The 19,771-nt window shown below is 35.2% G+C and overlaps 1 protein-coding gene across 1 annotated transcript in view; it reads left to right on the top strand.

Moving 5' to 3' along the window:
• The window catches only part of MSH4 (mutS homolog 4), an 88,516-nt gene that overhangs the window by 31,118 nt on the left and 37,627 nt on the right, over positions 1-19,771 (top strand). The window contains exons 8-11 of the mRNA XM_043878522.1: positions 3,944-4,011; positions 13,286-13,360; positions 16,024-16,088; positions 17,150-17,319. Of these exons, the coding sequence (XP_043734457.1) occupies positions 3,944-4,011; positions 13,286-13,360; positions 16,024-16,088; positions 17,150-17,319 (378 nt within the window). The remainder of the gene's footprint in view (positions 1-3,943; positions 4,012-13,285; positions 13,361-16,023; positions 16,089-17,149; positions 17,320-19,771) is intronic.

The raw sequence follows: 19,771 nt of genomic DNA, 5'->3' as shown, positions 1-19,771 counted from the left end.
AGAATCCTGTGGACGGGGGAACCTAGCAGGCTGCAATCCATGGAGTCGTAAAGAGTCAGATATGACTGAGCGACTAACATACACACAGTTCTATTTGAAATCCAACTTCTCTGGTACTGCCAAAATCTCTCCTTATTGAATTACTGCCTTTCTTTGCTTCTGTGATTATACAATTCGATTTTCCTCCTACTTCTTTGGAGTTTCCTTTTTTTAAAGCTCTGTCATTCACTTCTTTAAAAAGTTTATGACTGTCCATCTCCCTTGTAATGTTATCTTTATAATTTACAAATAGCCTGCAGGACTGTAGACCGTCTTGGAATGTCTTTAGAAAGTTCTGTCATTGCTCAGGTAACAGAGTGAAAACCCCAGAGTCCTTCCTTTCAAATGGAAGAGAGAAAGATTTCTGAGTCTTCTTTTTAGGCTTGTTTTCCTTTACTCATTCCCTGAATGCTATGGTGCTTCAAAACTATGTCTTAGGTTGCCTTTTTACTTTGTATTTTCTTATATGATTTACCCATCTTCTTGGTCATATCATTCAGTTCAGTTCAGTTCAGTCGCTCAGTAGTGTCCAACTCTTTGTGACCCCATGAATCGCAGCACGCCAGGCCTCCCTCTCAATCACCAACTCCCAGAGTCTACCCAACCCATGTCCATCGAGTCAGTGATGCCATCCAGCCATCTCATCCTCTGTCATCCCCTTCTTCTCCTGCCTTCAATCTTTCCCAGCAATAGGGTCTTTTCTAATGAGTCAGCTCTTCGCATGAGGTAGCCAAAGTATTGGAGTTTCAGCTTCAGCATCAGTCCTTCCAGTGAACACCCAGGGCTGATCTCCTTTAGGATGGTCTGGTTGGATCTTCTTGCAGTCCAAGGGACTCTCAAGAGTCTTCTCCAACACCACAGTTCAAAAGCATCAATTCTTTGGTACTCAGCTTTCTTCACCGCCCAACACTCCCATCCATACATGACTACTGGAAAAACCATAGCCTTGACCAGACGGAACTTTGTTGGCAAAGTAAAGTCTCTGCTTTTAAATATGCTATCCCGGTTGGTCATAACTTTCCTTCCAAGGAGTAAGCATCTTTTAATTTCATGGCTGAAATCACCATCTGCAGTGATTTTGGAGCCCCCAAAAATAAAGTCTGACACTGTTTCCACTGTTTCCCCATCTATTTGCCTTGAAGTGATGGGACCAGATGCCATGATCTTAGTTTTCTGGATGTTGAGCTTTAAGCCAACTTTTTCACTCTCCTTTTTCACTTTCATCAAGAGGCTTTTTAGTTCCTCTTCACTTTGTGCCATAAGGATGGTGTCATCTGCCTATCTGAGGTTATTGATATTTTTCCCGGCAATCTTGATTCCAGCTTGTGCTTCTTCCAGCCCAGCATGTCTCATGATGTACTCTGCATATAAGTTAAATAAGCAGGGTGACAGTATACAGCCTTGACATACTCCTTTTCCTATTTGGAACCAGTCTGTTGTTCCATGTCCAGTTCTAACCGTTGTTTCCTGACCTGCATACATTCACATACCTGTAACTTCCAAATTTACATTTCATGCCCAGATATCTTTACAGACCTTCAGCCCCAAGTATCTTATTGCCTACTGAGCACTTATTAGATCTTTCTTAATCACTTCAGATTTAATGTATCCAGACTGTGCCATCTTTCCTTCTAAATCAGTCCCTTTTGATTTCAAAGGATAGCTCTACATCCAAGCTCTTAACCAAACCAGATGACCAACCAGAAGTCATTCTTGACACTTACCTTCTCTGAAAGTAATCATCAAATTAAAGTAATCATCAAATATAAAGTCTCTTTTCTATATATTTCTTATAGGTATTAGCTTCTATTCCCAGTGCTGCTGCTCCAGCCCAGGGTACCATTTATCTATAATCTGATTTATTTCTGCAGCCTTCTATTTGGCCTTGTCCTCCAGCCTTGTTCTTTATAGTCTTTTCTCTATATTGGAGCCTGAGTAATCTTTTGAAATTATAAATGTGAACATATTACTCTTTATTAGTTTCTTCCTATTGATGTAACAAATTACCACAAATTTTGAGGCTTAAAACAGCATAAATTAATTATCTTATAATTCTGAAAGTCATAAATCAGTTTTACTGGATGAAAGTCAGTTTGTTAGTGGGTCCATTTTTCTGGAGGCTCTGGGGCAAAATTGTTCCCTTGCCTTTTCCAGTTTCTAGAGGCCTTCTACATTCCTTGACTCATGGCTCTTCCTCTGTCTTCAAAACCAGGAGAATAGTTTCTTCTCTATTTTCTAGCTTCTGCTTTTGTCATTATATCTTCTCTCTTTGACCGATCCTCCTGCCTCTCTCTTAGAGGGACTCTTGTGATAGATTACTTTGGGACAAACAAATAATCCAGAATAATCTCTCCATTTCAAGAAGCTTAAACGTCATCTCATCTTCAAAGTCCCCATTACCAGATAACATATATAAAGGTTCCAGGGATTAGAATGTGGAAATCTTTGCAGGGCTACCACATACCCACTTGCATAAAATCTTTCAACCTCTTCTAATGCTTTTAGGATAAAACCCAAACTCTTCTGGATGGCTTTCTTTCTCATTTCCCACAGCACCTCTTGTTACTTGTCACTTTTCATTCTGCCCTCTTCTAGTATAATTGAACTTCTTTTAGTTACTTGAACATATCATGTCTCATGTTCTGCTTTAAAAACTTTTTAAAATTTAATTAGTTAATTAAATTTTGTGGCATGCAGGATTTTAGTTCCCCAACCAGGGTTGAACCTGTGCTCCCTGCATTGGAAGTACAGAGTCTTAACCACTGGATTGTCAGGGAAGTTCCTAAATTTAATTTATTTTCAGAGGGATATGGTTGATTTACAATATTAGTGTCAGGTGTACAACATAGTGATTCAAAGTTTTCATAGATTATACTCTGTTTAAAGTTATTACAAATTTATGGCTATATTTGCTATGCTGTATAACATATGCTTTATAGCTTACTTATTTTGTACATAGTAGTTTGTAGCTCCTAATCCCCCATCGACCTCTTTTCCCTCCTCCCTACTCTCTCGGCATTGGTAACCACTAGTTGGTTCTCTGTATCTGTGAGTCTGTTTCTGTCTTGTTATATTTGCTCATTTGTTTTAGTTTTTAGATTCCACATATACCTATTTGTCTTTCTTTGCCTGATTTATTTCACTAAGTGTAATATCCTCTAGGTTCATTCATGTTTTCACAAATGACAGAATTTTACTGTTTTTTTTTTATGGCTGAGTAGTATTCCATTGTGTGTGTATACATGTATACATGTGTGTGTGTGTGTGTGTATCACAGCTTTATTCACTGTCTCTTGATGGACATTTAGGTACCATATCTTCACAATTATGAATAATGCTGCTGTGAACATAGGGGTACTTGTATCTTTTTGAATTAGTATTTTTGTTTTCTCTGGATATATACCCTGGAGTGGAATTGCTAGATCATATGGTAGTTCTATTTTTAGTTTTTTGGTGAGCCATCTCATCTTTAAAAGATGAGAACAGCTAAAGTTCAGAGAAGTTAGGTAACTCCTGGAAAGTTACATGGTTAGTGGTTGACCGATGCTTTTAGACTTTTAATCTTACCTTTTAAGTATCATGAAGAAAAGTGAGAGATAAAAAAAGTGGGAAATTATGATAAGCAACATCTATAAGTCAGAGCAGTAGAGTTTCAAGAAGGAAAGGGGTGATCAAAATTTGAAGTGTCAAAATTTGAAGACAAATTCTGAGTAATCAAAGTTAGGAAAAGAACACTAGAATTTATTATTTTATTCCTGGTAAATGTAAAATGGATGAAGACAATTAAAACTGGTATTTGAAGGTAAAATTGTGCTATATTATTATTTGGGGATAATACTTTATATACTCTATATTTTAAACTGTAACATAAAGTTTAACTACTCATATTTTCTGTTTATTTCAGTTATAGCAAGATTTCTTGATACAGAGCAACTTCTTTCTGTTTTAGTTCAAATTCCAAAGCAAGACACAGTATGTATACATGTTATTTTATTATATATTATGTGATATAACTTGTCTTAATATGATGTAACAATTGGAAAATATTAAAGTCTTTTGGAAAAGTACTTAGTCATTACTATCTGAAATATTTTTATGCCTTTTTAAAGGAAGCTTTTCTCCTCAATGTGTTATCATATATGATATACTTAACAGTTTATTAATTGAGGAATTGACATATTTCATTTATCAAATATTTATTTAAAGAGTTTGGACATAGTTTTCAAAAACCTTGGATTACAAGACATTTGCTTAATAAACTAGATAAAAATTATGTTAGTTCCAAGGTCCTTTAAAAGATGATCATTATGTGAAGTTTGATTAGTTAGTTTTCCAGTATGCTTAACCTTTAAATAGGAAACAAGGCTTTGGATTTTTACAAATTTAAATACTTAGTGCCTATAGGCACATTCTATAAAGAAAATAATAGATGGTTTTCATTTCTCTTTAAAGTGAATTGAGAAATATTTACTCTAATGAAATATATTTACAGTTAACCCTTGAACAGTATGGGGGTTAGGGCAGCCTCTTCCCCAACCCCAATGCAATCGAAAACCAGCATGTAACTTTACAGTCAGCCTTCTGCATCCAAGGGTTCTCCATCTGCAGATTCAGCCAATTGGATTGTGTTGTACTCTATTTATTGAATAAAATCCACCTATGAGTGGACCTGCACTGTTCAAACCTGTGTTGTTCAAGAATCACCTGCATATTTTTGCTCAGGTGCTTAAAAAGGAAAGAAGTCCTGTATCAGTAGAATTTTATTTGAAATTTGATTACTTTGCAAAACCATTGAAGGCTTATCTATATTTAGGAAACCTTTTCATATTGTAGAGGAAATACTCTTAAGGTTCATTTATAATAAAAACATCATTATATGGAAAAGTTTTGGCTGTTGGACAGGAGGAGAATTGGGAGTTTCCTTAAATAATTGAAACACTTTAAAATTCAATATATACAAATGACAGGTAACCTGGAACAACTGAAATCTGAAACAAAATTAATCGATACCATACAATGAGGTTAGAGGCATTCCTTCCACTTCAGTTTCTCATAGTGTTTGTGTATAACTCGTGTTAATATTATTTCTTCCTTAAATGTTTGGTGGAATTCACAAATAAAGCTGTTAAAACTTGGAATTATTCTTTGTAGGGAGATTCTTGAGTATAAATTCAATTTCTTAAATAGATATAATGCTGAATTATTCAGGTTACCTGTTTCTTCTTGAATGAACTTTTAATTAGGTGTTTATTTCATTTGTACTTAATGAGATTATTGGTATGTTACAATTTAAATCTGCCGTTATGGTACTTTTTTACATTTATCTCACCTATATTCTCTTTTCCTTTTCTTCTGCCTTCTTTTGGTTTAAATGGATATTTTTATGCTCCCATTTTACTCCTCTGTTGATTTACTGGCTAAGTTCATTGTTTTTTTATTTTAATGGTTGCTTTCAGGTTTATAGAATACAGCTTTAGCTGAATTCAGTCTACCTTCAAATAATATTGCATCACTTCTCATGTGGTATAAGAACCATAGAGTAGTGGCAACAAAAGCAAAAATAACACAAGCTGGGAATACATCCAATTAAAAAACTGCTCAACAGAATATATAGAGAGGGTTCTTCACTTTACTTCTGAATATGTTGTTGTTAACATGTGTCATTAACCTTTATTTTTTAACCTCTGTACTGGTTTAGCAGTGTTTTTGGAGCCATCAAATATTTTCAGACTTTCAGAGATTTAAAAATGAGTAATCAATTATTAATATAAACCCAAAGCACCAGTTAGCCCTTATGATCTTTTGCCAGATGTCCTGCTTTGAATGGTATTTTCAAATGAAAATTGTCTTAAGTAACAGTTTTACTTATGAATGACATGTTTTAACACAGAAAAAATGCAACTCAATATAGGAATAGGAAATGGCTACTCTGTACTTACAATTAATATTAGTTTCTTGGGCCTGCTGAAACAAATACTATACCCTGCATGGCTTAAAACACTATAATTTTATTGTCGTAGGTCTGGAGAGTAGAAGTCTGAAATCAAGATTTTGGCAGGGCTATGTTTTCTCTGAAACCTGTAGGAGAATCCTTTCTTACCTGTTTCTAGCTTTTGGTGGTTTGTTGGTAATCTTCAATGTTCCTTGATTTGCTGCTATATACATTTAATCTCTCTTTTCTTCATCACATGGTGGTCTCTCTGTGTCTGTGTCTTCACGTGGCTATCTTTTTTTTCTTATTTGTTTATTATGTTTTTGGCTGTGCTGGGTCTTTGTTGATGCACTCAGACATTTTCTAATTGTGGTTAACAGGGGCTACTCTTTCTTGTGGTGCATAGGCTTCTCATTGCAGTGGCTTCTCTTATTGCAGAGCATGGGCTCTAGGGTGTATGGGCTTTAGTAGTTGTGGCTCATGGGCTTAGTTGCTCCATGGCATGTGGGATCTTCCTGGACCAGGGATCAAACCCACGTTCTTTGTATTGGCAGGTGGATTCTTAACCACTGGGCCACCAGGGAAGTCCTTCACATGGCTGTTTTATTTGAAACCAGTCATATTGAATTAGGAGTCTATCCTATTACAATATGATGTCAGCTTAACTAGTTATTTCTGTGACCCTAGTTCCAAATAAGACTGCGTTTTGAGGTACTGAGTGTTTAGACTTCAAAATATCTTTTTTTAGAGGGGGATACAATTCAACTCTCAGCTGTGTGTAAGCAAAGACTTTGTTTCAGTTTTATTATAGGAAAGAATTAATTATCAGGTTATGCCTGAGAGCAGTCTCCTTGTTGTCACATTGTGTAATGTGTAATGTGTAGTATAATTACATAGTCATACATATACATGCTTTAGTGTCACGAGCTATAAGAATTAGTAATATACAGTTGACCTTTGGACAACATCAGGCTTAGGGGTGCTAACCCCTCTGCACAATTGAAATTCCTCATATAATTTTTTACTTCCTCCAAACTTAACTATCCCTGATAGCTCAGTTGGTAAAGAATTGGCCTGCAATGTGGGAGACCTGGGTTCGATCCCTGGGTTGGGCAGATCCCCTGGAGAAGAGAAAGGCTACTCACTCCAATATTCTTGCCTGGAGAATTCCATGGACTGTAATAATCCATGGGGTCACAAAGAGTCGGACAAGACTGAGTGACTTTCACTTTCACTTAAACTTAACTATTGATAACCTACTGTTGATTGGAATCCTTACTGATAACATAAGTAGCTACTTAATACATGTTTTGTGTACAATATGTTTTTATACTGTATTCTTAAATAAAGTAGGCTGGAGAAAAGAAAATGTTAAGAAAATCGTAAGGAAGAGAAAATACATCTCCAGTACACGTATGTGTTTATTTTAAAAGATCCGAATTTAAGTGGATCCATGCAGTTCTAACCTGTGTTGTTCAAGGGTCAGCTATACATATTTTTTGCATTAGATCATTTCTGGTTTTGTTAAGAAAGGAGTATCATTTTAGCTAACTAGCTCTCTGGGAAATATCTGTGATTAACTAACCAGCTTCTGTAATCAATTTGACTATCAGATTTTAGAAAAGCCAGGGGGTTTGGTATAAGGTAATTCTGCACACTGAGAATCTAAAATCTTTCTTCTTGTCCAGAAAAGGCAATCTGTAACTAGCTCCATAAGGTTATTAAGGGCCAGTGTTACTTATCTTTTTTAGTTTTGGGGGGACCAGTCATAGTTGTAAATTTTTCCTAACCAGCACATATGTCCTTTGTGGAGGTTTTTTTAAAAAAATACTTTTCAGATGAGATTTACTAACTTTTAAGGAAACTTATGCAATATATTGACTTCATACATAATTCATAAATTTCAGTCTTCCTTATACTGTTTCTCAGTTGATATTTTTCTAACCATCTGGAGATTTATTTAAATGAGACTTTAAAGTAATTTAATATAAGCATCTATATCTTAATTAAACACAATATTTACTAAATTAGTTCAGACTTTTGCTGGTTAAATGGCATGATTTGCTTAAACTTGTGGATGAACTAAATGTTCTGTTGGTTGAATTTTATGATTGGCTTAACCTTCTGAATGAACTCAATATTCTCTGAAAATTTCCAGTGTGAAATTTTTAACCCAAGATGAATTCTTATATTTTCTATTAAGAACATTGATTTTTAGAAAATGCCTATTTTCCAATCATAAGTATTCATTGAAAATCAAACTTAAACTTCTTATTTTAATTAATCCAGATGTCGTTTCTTTTTATGTAGTCTTTATAACCTTACTGTTTAATATATTTCATTAAGAATGTCTGTATTTTTCATTATAAAACATCCAAAGTACTTCCTCCCACATTTGAAAACTTTGATATTAAATAATTTTTTCAAGTTTTACCTAAGTTTTAATTTTTTCCCATTGATTTCAGACTGCTGTAAAGAGTATCTAGGTCATGGCTCTTTCTTTAATTAATTCAACAAGTTATTTTACCAAGCACTGTGGTGAGTGCTAGGGAAATAATAAGAAGTAAGTCTCTAATCCAAAGGAATTTAGAATTCATTTTGAGATTTTGTTGTTGTTGTTGTTGTTGTTGTTTTTTAAAGCAATTACTTCATAGTGTTATCAGGAACTGTAAGGGATATGATATTCTACCCTACTTCCAAAGTGACAAGTTAGCCTGACACAGTTTGATAAATGCTGACAGAAGACACAGACTCCTAGATCAGAGAAAAAGGACTTTATACTCATAACAATAGCCACAGCCAGAATATCAACATTTTCTTGCACTGGTTCCCCAAGCTCCATTTCCAACAGGGTGATGTGAAGAGGGCTTTGTGACACCTGCACATACAGTGTTTTACAGGAGAGAACTGCTGATCTTAGGGAACCTGAATCTTAATGGGCAGTAAGCATGTACGCTCAGTTGCTCAGTTGAGTCTGACTTTTTGCAGCACCATGGGCTATAGCCCGCCAGGCTCCTCTGTCCATGGAATTTTCCAGGCAAGAATACTGGAGTAGATTGCCATTTCCTGCTCTAGGGGATCTTCTTAACCTAGGGGTTGAACCATATTTGCCTGCTATTCTGCAGGGAGGCCCCATCTTTATTTTCAAGAACCATGAGCAAACCTACCCTTTGCCCTAGAAGTAGACAATATATCTTTCAAGTCTATTCACTATACAAATATCCTTTAAAAGTCTATGTTGAGCAAAGGCAGTCAGTGCCTTTGCTCATTAGATGTGCAAAAATGCAAAAGGCTAATAGAGAGTTGTCTCCCAATTCTCCTTGGTGAGACTCTCTTCTTCGCTTTGAAAAAGCAAACTGTAAAGAGACTGTATGTGTGTGTGTAAGTTGCTCAGTCAGTAAGTTGCTCTAACTCTTTGCAACCCCATTGACTTAGCCCACCAGGCTGCTTTGTCCGTGGGATTCTCCAGGCAAGAATACTGGAGTGGGTTGCCATTCCCTTCTCCAGGGATCTTCCTGACCCATGGATCAAAATTAGTGTTCTATTGCAGCATAACAAATGACCTCAACTATAGCTTAAACTATACATATTTATTACCTCTCAAGTTCTGTGGGTCAAGAGTTTAAGGTCTTACAAACTGCAGTTAAGGTGTCATTTGGGGCTGGATACTCATCTGGAGTACTCACGTAGGGAAGGGTCTGGTCTGCCTCCCTGCTCATGTGGTATGGACAACATTTAGTACCTTGAAACTGTAAAATTCATAGCAGTTTACTTTTTTCAATGCTATCAAGGTTAGGAGCTATTGAAAAGAGACAGAGAAAGAAGAAGCAGGAAGGAAATCACCAGTGACGTAAGAGGTTAAAAGAGTACTTGTGTAATGCAACTCCTCTACAGCAGAATTTCTCAACTTTGTACTATTTATTTGTTGAGATGGTAATTCTTTTACTGTTCTGTACATTCTAAACATTCTAAAATGTTTAGTAGTATCCATAGCTTCTACCCACTAGATGCTTCCATGGTAGCTCAGACAGTAAAGAATCTGCCTGCAATATAGGAGACCTGGATTTGACTCCTGGTTTGGGAAGATCCCCTGAAGAAGGAAATGGCAACCCACTCCAGTATTCTTGCCTGGAGAATCCCATGGACAGAGGAACCTGGTGGGCTACAGTCCATGGGGTTGCAAAGAGTTGGACACGGCTGAGTTTCTAAGCATGGGCCATAGCTTCTACCTGCTAGATGCCAGTGGAATCCAATTGTTACAGCCAAAAATGTCTTTAGGCATTATGAAAGTGAACATTCACATGATGACCAGTCAGTATTCTGCCGGTGCTTCAGAAACTCCCCTTCTGGGCTTTCCTGGTGGTCCAGTGGTTAAGAATCCACCTGCCAAGGCAGGGGACAGGGATTTGACCTCTGTTCTGGGAAGACCTACAGTCCATAAGGTGACTGGGCCCATGTACCACAACTGCTGAGCCTGAGAGCCACCTGCTGACGCTTACGCAGCCTAGAGCCCGTGCTCTGCAGCAGGAGAAGCCTCTGCAGTGAGAGACCCAGCACTGCAGCCAGGGTGCAGCCATGTGCAGCAGCAAAGACCCAGCGCAGCCAAAAGTGACAACATAAAAACAAGACAGGAACTCTCCTTCTGCTTCTTCCTGTTCATTATTTTCTACCTCCTTCTGAAAAGAAACCACTTGTTATTAATTACTCTTTAAATTAATTTTTCTTCATAACTTAGTTTTACCAGTTCTTTAAAAAACTTTACATATAAGGAATTATTCAGTGTATATTTTTTAAATCTCTGGCTTCTTCTATCCAACATTATGTTTGTAAGATTTAATCATGTTGTCACATGTAGCCATAGCTCATTTAGTTTCATTGCTATATAATATTCCACTGTATGAATATGCCATTATTTATTTCAGTTGTTGAACTTCTGAGTTGTTGGCAGGTTATGGCAATTAGAGATAATATTGCTTAACAATTTTATATCTGTTTCTTGATAGAATTTTGGACATATTTTTATTGGGTACATAGGAATGGAATTTCTGAGTCATTAAGTATGCCTTCAACTTTAGTAGATAATGATAAAATATTTGCCAAAATGTTTTTCAAAATTATTGTATCTACTAATTTACACTTCCATCAGGAGTATATGAGAAGTCTTATTGTTCTTTTCCCAAACCTGATCTTGTCAGTTTAAAATTTTAGCTATAGTGGTTGGTAGATAGTAGTATTTCATTGTGGTTTTAATTGGCATTTTCTGTTAATGAGGTTGAATGTGCTTTCATATGTATATTGACCTTTTGAATATCTGCTTTTGTGAAAGTCTTGCCCATTTTTCTATTGAGTTATCATTGTTTTTGATTTGTAGAGTTCTCTTTATATAAACCTGTTGTTAATTGTGTGTGTTGCAAATATCATTTCCGATTTTGTAATTGGGTTTTTGTACCCATTATTGTGGAGTAGGCCTTGTTGGTGTGCCACTTATATCCTCTTGGTAGTCACTTTTGTGTAAGGTAGGCTTCTTTTTGCAAGCAGCTAAGACTTTCTACCTGAGGACTTTTCTCTGGTCCCAGGGGGACTAGTGAGTAATCAGTTGTTGCCTCAGTGCCCCAGTGATAGGTCTTGACCAGTACCAAATAGGAGTTGATGAATAAATACCCTATTTTCCTTACCTTTGGAAGTAGTTTCTTTAAAAAAAAAAGTTTATTTTCTTATTTGGATGCACCAGTCTTAGTTACAGCCCTCAGGATCTTCGGTTTTTTTAATAGCATGCAAAATCTTTAGATGCTGTCAGTGCAGACACATTTGAGAAAGTGGTGGCCTTCAATAATTACTTCTGTTCTTTGTGTTCACTTTTTTCTTTTGAAAAACTCCAAAGGCTTGTCTTTTAATGCATGGTGCTAAGTCTTCATGTTGCGAAGCAGTTTTGAAGGTTTCATGGCTTCGTTAATAGCCTGTTGCCACATATTATACAAAGCAGACTTGGAGAATGAATCACCTGTTGCAATGAACCCGTAATTTAAGAAGGACTCTTGGTATTTTAAATGCAGCTGTTTTGGTTGGCAGTCTTATTAGAGTCTTCGGCTATCTCATCATTGGGTCTTTCCCGTTTTTCAAAGAAGCTCTCCAGTGGGGTTTGCTTTTTCACTCATCTTGGCTAGGGTTAGCTTGTGGGCTTACCAAAACTGTGATCAAGACAAGTGCACAGTGTGGGAAAGAGGTGTCGATGGAAGTGGTAGATAAAATAATGTGTGCCCATGCTTGGCCTGAAATAAGAGTTGGATTCTGACTTAGAGCCTGCCACCAGATACAGCTGTGCAACTGAAGTACATCAACTCATTTGCCTCTCTAAGGCCTGACACCAGCTGCAGCTTGTCGCTTGCTACTCAGTGATAGGGTTTTGATGAATCTGCAAGCAATTGATTTATTATGGTGGTTTCCCTGGTGGCTCAGACGGTAAAGAATCTGCCTGCAATGCGGGAGACCTGGGCTTGATCCCTGGGTTGGGAAAATCCCCTGGAGAAGGGATAGGCTTCCGACTCCAGTACTCTTGCCTGGAGAATGCCATGAACAGAGGAGCCTGGTGGGCTACAGTCCATGGGGCCTCAAGGAGTCAGACATGCTGCTGCTGCTGCTAAGTTGCTTCAGTCATGTCTGACTCTGTGTGACCCCATAGACGGAAGCCCACCAGGTCCCCCGCTCTCTGGGGTTCTCCAGGCAAGAACGTTGGAGCGGGTTGCCATTTCCTTCTCCAATGCATGCAAGTGAAAAGTGAAAGTGAAGTCCCTCAGTCGTGTCCGACTCTTTGCCACCCCATGGACTGTGGCCTACCAGGCTCCCCCGTCCCTGGGATTTTCCAGGCAAGAGTACTGGAGTGGGGTGCCATTGCCTTCTCCGAGTCGGACATGACTGAGACTAGGCACAGCGCATCATGCTTGCTTCATGTCATAGATATATCTTCTCTGCAGTCAAACCTGTCTGCCAATGATAATCTATATTTGTTGCCATTTCCCAGTGCTAACATCACCACCGCTCAGACAGTAATGCAGGCAGTGAAGAGTGTCTGTAAATTCAGATGAAACTGCTTGCTTACCCACCAGTCACTTCCTGCTATGTGGCCTGGTTCCTAATAGGCCATGGACTATTAGTGGTATGGGGCCCTGGGATTGATGACCCCAGACCTAGGCGGTTTTCCTGCTTCAGTTAATAAATAAAAATGTTTGGAAAATGTGGGTGTAGAATGTTCAAAAGGAAAATTCATTCACGTATTAAGTATTTATGGTGTCCACTTTTGAATTTTTGTCTGAATAGGTTAATGCAGCTGAATCAAAGATAACAAATTTAATATACCTAAAACATACCTTGGAACTTGTGGATCCTTTAAAGGTAATTTCTGTGTGTGTGTCTTATACAGAACATGTCTAGCATCAGTTTTTAAAAGTTTTTGTTTTGAAAAAATTTCACATTTAGAGTGTTTTAAGAATAGTATAATGAATTTCCATTTTCTCTGTCCTTCTACACACAGCACACACACATATTATCTTTATTTACTCTTAACAAACAATTTGAGGATGAATTGCATTCTAAAGTGCATACGTCCTAATGAACAAAGATGTTCTATAGCATCACTACTATATAATTAAAAAATTCAGGATATTTCACACTGATACAATATTTTTGCAGTTGGCTGTTGCACAACATGAGGGTCAGGGCACCAACCCTCCCTGCAGTTGAAATTCCACCTATAACTTATTGTTGTTGTTTATATACTCAGTCCCTCACTGTCCACAGTTCCTCCATATCTGCAGTTCTACATCTATAAATTCAGTCAACTGCAGATCATGTGGTACTATAGTATTTACTATTGAAAAAAATACACCCATGAGTGGATCTGCACAAATAGTTCAAACCCGTATTGTTCAAGGATCAACTGTAAACTATGTATAGCCTATACTGTATTCACATTTTCCCAATTGTTCTAATACTGTTCTTTATGGTAATTGTTTTTTTCACCCTGATCCAGTCGAGGACCAGACATTGTATTTAATGTCATGGTTCTTTATACTTCTGAAAAGTTTTTCAGCCTTTTTTTGTCTTTCGTGATACTGACATCTTGAAGAGCAAGGGTCAGTTGTTTAATAGGATATTCCTGTTTGTGTGATTGTTTCTTCATGATTAAATTTGGCTTATACATCTTTGACAGTAGTACTGTGTGAGCAATGTTGTATCTTTCTCAGTATCAAGAGGCACATGTCACTTTTTCCTTCCTGGTGATAATAACTTTGATCAATTACTTCACTAAAAAGTTATAAGTAATCTGTGGAGAGATACCTTGAGACTGGGTAAATTTACTGTTCCTTGTCAAACTTTCACTCCTTGATTTTGGTATTTATTAATGACTCTTACCTGATGTAACTGTGATGGTTACAAAATGGTGATTTTTCTCATCTATTTTTAAATTCTATATGGTGTAAAACATTTGAAAAACTTTGAATTAAAAGACGAATCACTTTTTTTTTAGAATCACTTTTTAAAAATAAAAAATAATGAAAAGTGTAGGAAAATTTTGTTATAAACTTTATTCTACTACACACACATACAACAATTTGGCAAAATATTTCAAAAGTATTGTCATCTTTCTTAGAATGAAAGAAGTATAATAAATCATCCCCTCAAACTGATACTTGATAAAACACAAAATTTCAAACTTTGGTATGTCTAAGGCAAAGTCAAAATGGCAAAGTTAGGAAAATTTTATCACAAATGACAGAAAATCTTTCTATTATCATAAAACTTATATAATTTTATGAGAAAATACTGGTGTGCCAATGGAAATGTGGAAAATGACAAAAAAATGGAACCAAGTAGTTAACAAGTAGTATCAAAAAATGTTCAACCTTACTACTAGTCAAAGAAATGCAAATTAGTTAAGCAAAGTTTTTTTTCTTAATAGATCCAACTTACTGCTAATGTGAGAACAACGAGACAGGCAGTTTCATAGACAGCTGGTAGGAGTAAAAATTATGCATACCTTATAGGAATGCTCTATGACATATATCATATGTTTTGGTGCTGTTCAAACCATCAGACATCAAAACATTCTAGAAATCTATTCAAAAGAACTGTTAAGAAATTTTGACCAATATTTATGTCCAGTGATGGTCATTGAAGCTTTGTTTATATTACTGTACATGGTGTAGAACTCTAATAATTAGGGGAAGTGACTATTTGCTTTCCACAGGTGGAATATTATGACTTATTAAAAATTTTTACCATGAAGGGTTACTAATGCTTATGATGTAGTATTAAGTGGTGGAGAAAAGGATCATATAATGATGTAAATTTTTGATATGAAAAAATGACAGGGTATATACCATAATACTTGTTTTTGGAGGTATGATAGAATAATAAATGTGTTTCTTTATGCTTTTATGAATTACTTGTTTTTGTTGGAATATAAATATTATTTTTCTATTAAAAACAAAAAAAGTTATTATTGCCATTGTCTCATAGAAAACTAAAATAAGGTAAGAATCAGATTATCTGTATTTTCTACTGTTTTCTGCTTATTCAAAGAGTGACCACACATAGTTTCCATTAAACAAAATAAGAATCCCTACTTTTGTCATATAAGAATGGAGAAGTTGCTCTGTTTACCAACATACAAAACACTTTTTTAGTTTAATGTACATTTAACCCACATTTTGGAATTATACATAAAATACTCAGAATATATAATGATAACTGTTTAAGTTACTATTGACAATAAGTAGTTTAAAGTTAATGATTAGTTAGGAGACAAGAAAAATAAGTCATAGTTGTAAACCAGTGGATGGTAGTGTTTAGCCATATGCTCTTTAACTGGAAAATGGACCAAATACAATCTGCTTTCATCTACATACATAAAATATCTTTTATGAGTATATAAATGAGAAAATGAAGCAAGTAAGTACTTGGTAAAATGTAAAGTACTAAACAAGTCTAAATTTTTTGTTTCAATAATGTCATAATTTATTATCCTTAACTATGTTTATCTTATTCTTTAATAGATTACTCTGAAGAACTGTAACACACCTTTATTAAGAGCTTATTATGGTTCCTTGGAAGATAAGAGGTCTTTGTCATTCAACTGTTAATAAAATAGCAGATTATTCCTTTCTTCCTGATCTTTCTGATTTAAGAACTCTATTTGTATTCTGTAGGACAATTACTTAAGCGTTGGTTAATAAAAACTTTAGACTCTTTATTAAAAATTTATTTATATATTACATTTTATAAATAACAATCGATATGGTAACAGCATAATTTTTGTTAGTGGACAATTAGAATAGCATTTAAAATTGAAATCATACAAAATTTTGATGTTTCTCTTTTAAGCTATTTTCCATGGAAAAACTTGCAAGTATAAAAATATATTAGTCTCTTATGTTAAATCATAAGGACCTAATGTAACAAAAATAGTTATATGAATACTGAGTAATATCTAATTACAGTTTAATTTTAGTATTTCATTTAGCAGTGGCACCTTCTTTCTTGACCAAAAAGACTTATGATACTTAAAAACTGTTATTCAAGATTCTCACCTTGTGTGAAGTCACAAAATGAGGTTAATAATATAACTGAATTATTACAGATAGATATAGAACAGAATAAAATAAAAGATTAGGAAAATAGGTATTACCAGACTTACAGTTTGCATGATCACTATAGTAAGTTGTTATACTGTCTCACAATATGTTTGGTCTCTCTTGCCCCAACTGAGGGCAAGGACCATATGTTAATTCTTCTTTGACTCCCTGCGCCTAACACAGTACTCATGGTATAAGCAAATGTTAATTGAGCCAATGAGCATGAAGCCAGAATTTTATAATGGTGATTCAGGGATATATTTTTATATTTACACAGACAATTAGTATGTATAGTTTGGGAGATCTATTAGCCATTGTAGGATTATCCTCGGTGATGTCATTTTTTTTTTAGGAAAGTAGTTAGGATTGACAAAATAGTTTAAAATTAATGTAGTCAGAGTCCTAACTTATGTAGTTTCATATATATATTGGTTATTTATTTGCAAAATAATTTTTAACAATAATTTTAAGAAAATATGGTATTTGCTATCATTAACATATTCAAATCACAAATTAACTGACTTTTTACCTATAATTTGATTTTCAGGTTTGGAATCATACTTGACAAGATTAAAACAGTAATTAATGATGATGCAAGATACATGAAGGGATGCCTGAACATGAGGACTCAGAAGTGCTATGCAGTAAGGTCTAACATAAATGAATTTCTTGACATAGCCAGAAGAACATATACGGAGATTGTAGATGACATAGCAGGTAGTTTAATTACTTGAGCACATGTTTTCTGATTTTTAGAAATAAAGCAAAATGTTTTAGGACATGCTTTTTTTTTTATTATAATATTAACCAGGTGTATTTTAATTTTATTTTTTGTTACCAAAACAAATAACAAATAAGATAAAATGTATTATCATCTTAGGAGCCTTTTAAAAAAAATAAAGATCTCAGAGTGTTAAAATGTATCACTTCTTTTCTCCAAAGTTAAATATAGAGTGTCTTCAAATTTAAATATAGGGTTACATGAAGGCTTGGAGAGTAGTTTTTTACCTCAGTACAATGTTGCATATAAATTACATGAAAAATACTGTCTATCAGTGCTAATGGGTTTCAGCAGAGGAAGAGATATTTTTGTCTGAGAGATAGCATTTGCAAGCTATACAGTAATTCATTTAATGAGTTTATTAATCTCCTAGTAAATATAGTGAAAAATCCTAGTAAAATCTAGTAAATCTCTTAGTAAAAAATCTCCTAGGTACTGGGAATACATAGTGAACAGAACAAATTCCCTGTCCTCATGAAGCTATAATAATAGTAGAGACAGGTAATAAACACACAAACATATATATGTATATATATGTCTGTCCATATTGCTATATAAGGTATATTAATTATATATAGTGTATAATTTCACATAGATATAAGATAAATGAAGGAAAAATAGTAGATTAGAGGGATCAGAGAATGACTGGGTCTGGAGGCATAGAGGATGGGAATGTTTTTAGTACATAAAATAGCCTAAAAAGGAATTCCATCACCCCCCCCCCTTTTTTTTGTACTTTAGTTTTACTTTAGTTTAGTACAAACTAAAGCACAATGACCTGAAGAAACCTTAAGGGATGAGTGATGAAATTTGTTAGGATGGAATAAGGCATTTCCTTACAGAACTAGTAAGAGATAATATGGTCATAAATGTAAACTGGGGATCAGAATTTAGCTTTTGAAGGTAAGTTTGGAAGTTTTTCCCAAGGAGAATGTAGAGGCAGTGAGATATTTTTGCTCTGTGGAGTGAACTTGATCAGGAAGATATGTTGAATAAATTTGAGTGGAGCAACAGAAAGAAGAACTATTTTAAGCTACTACAAGTTAACACAGCAGGTGTATATGAGAAAAGAGAAATACGAAGGCTAAAGGAAGAATTGATAAGAGTTAATCATTGAGTAGATATATATATATATATATATATATATATGTATATATTCATACACACACACAGGCTTCCCTGGGTGGTTTAGTGGTGAAGAACCTGCCTGCCAATGCAGGAGATGAGGGTTTGATCCCTGGGAAGATTCCTTGGAGAAGGAAATGGCAACCTACTCCAGTATTGATTCCCTGTGAAATCCCTTGGACAGAGGAGGCTGGTGTGCTACAGTCTGTGGGGTCACAAAAAAGTTGGACACGACTTATCTACTGAACAACAACAAAAACACATACCCACACACCACTTCTTTATTCATCTATTGATGGGCAATAAGGTTGCTTTCATATTTTGGCTCTTGTAAATAATGCTGCAACAAACCAAGGGATGTGTCTATTTTTTTTAATACCCAGGAGTTGAATTGCTTGATCATATGGTTAGTTCTATCTTTGATTTTTAAAAATATTTATTTTTATTGAAGTATAGTTGATTTACCTATTTTTAATTTTTTGAGAACTCTCCACACTTTTCTGTAGCAGCTGCACCGATTTACATTCCCACCAACAGTGTACCAGGATTTTGTTTTCTCCACATCTTCACCAACACTTGTTCTTTGTTGTCTTTTTTGGTAATAGTCATTCTATAGGTGTGAGGTGATAATCTCATTGTGATTTTGATTTGCATTTTGGTGATGATTACTGATGTTGAGTATCTTTTCATGTGAGCTGTTGACTGTCTGTATGTTTTCTCTGGAAAAATGTCTATTGAGATCTTCAGTCCAATTTTAAATGAGTTTTTTTTAATATTAAGTTGTATGAGTTCGTTGTATATTTTGGATATTAACCCCTTATCAGATATATCATTTGCATATGTCTTCTCCCATTCAGTAGGCAGCCTTTTTTGTTTTGTTAATGGTTTTCTTCACTGTACAAAAGTTATTAGTTTGGTATAGTCCCATTTGTTTATTTTTGCTTTTATTTCCCTTGCATGAAGAGACACATCCAAAAACGTATTACTAAGACTGATGTCAAAGAACTTACTGCGTTTTCTTCTAGAAATATTATAGTTTCCAGTTTTATATTTAAGTCTGTAATCCATTTTGAATTTATTTTTGTGCATGGTGTGAGAGTAGTCCAGTTTGATTCTTGTAGCTGTCTAGTTTTCCCACCACCATTTATTGAAGAGGCTGATTTTACACTATTGCATATTTTTGCCTCCTTTGTCGTAGGTTAATTGCCCATATTATTGTGCATTCGTTTCTGGGTTCTCTGTGCTTTTGATCTATGTGTCTGT

Source organism: Cervus elaphus, chromosome 20 (genome assembly GCF_910594005.1).
Source record: "Cervus elaphus chromosome 20, mCerEla1.1, whole genome shotgun sequence".
Classification (NCBI taxonomy): domain Eukaryota; kingdom Metazoa; phylum Chordata; class Mammalia; order Artiodactyla; family Cervidae; genus Cervus; species Cervus elaphus.
The sequence above is the reverse complement of the archived record's forward strand: the minus strand, read 5'-3'. Positions and strand labels throughout refer to the sequence as shown.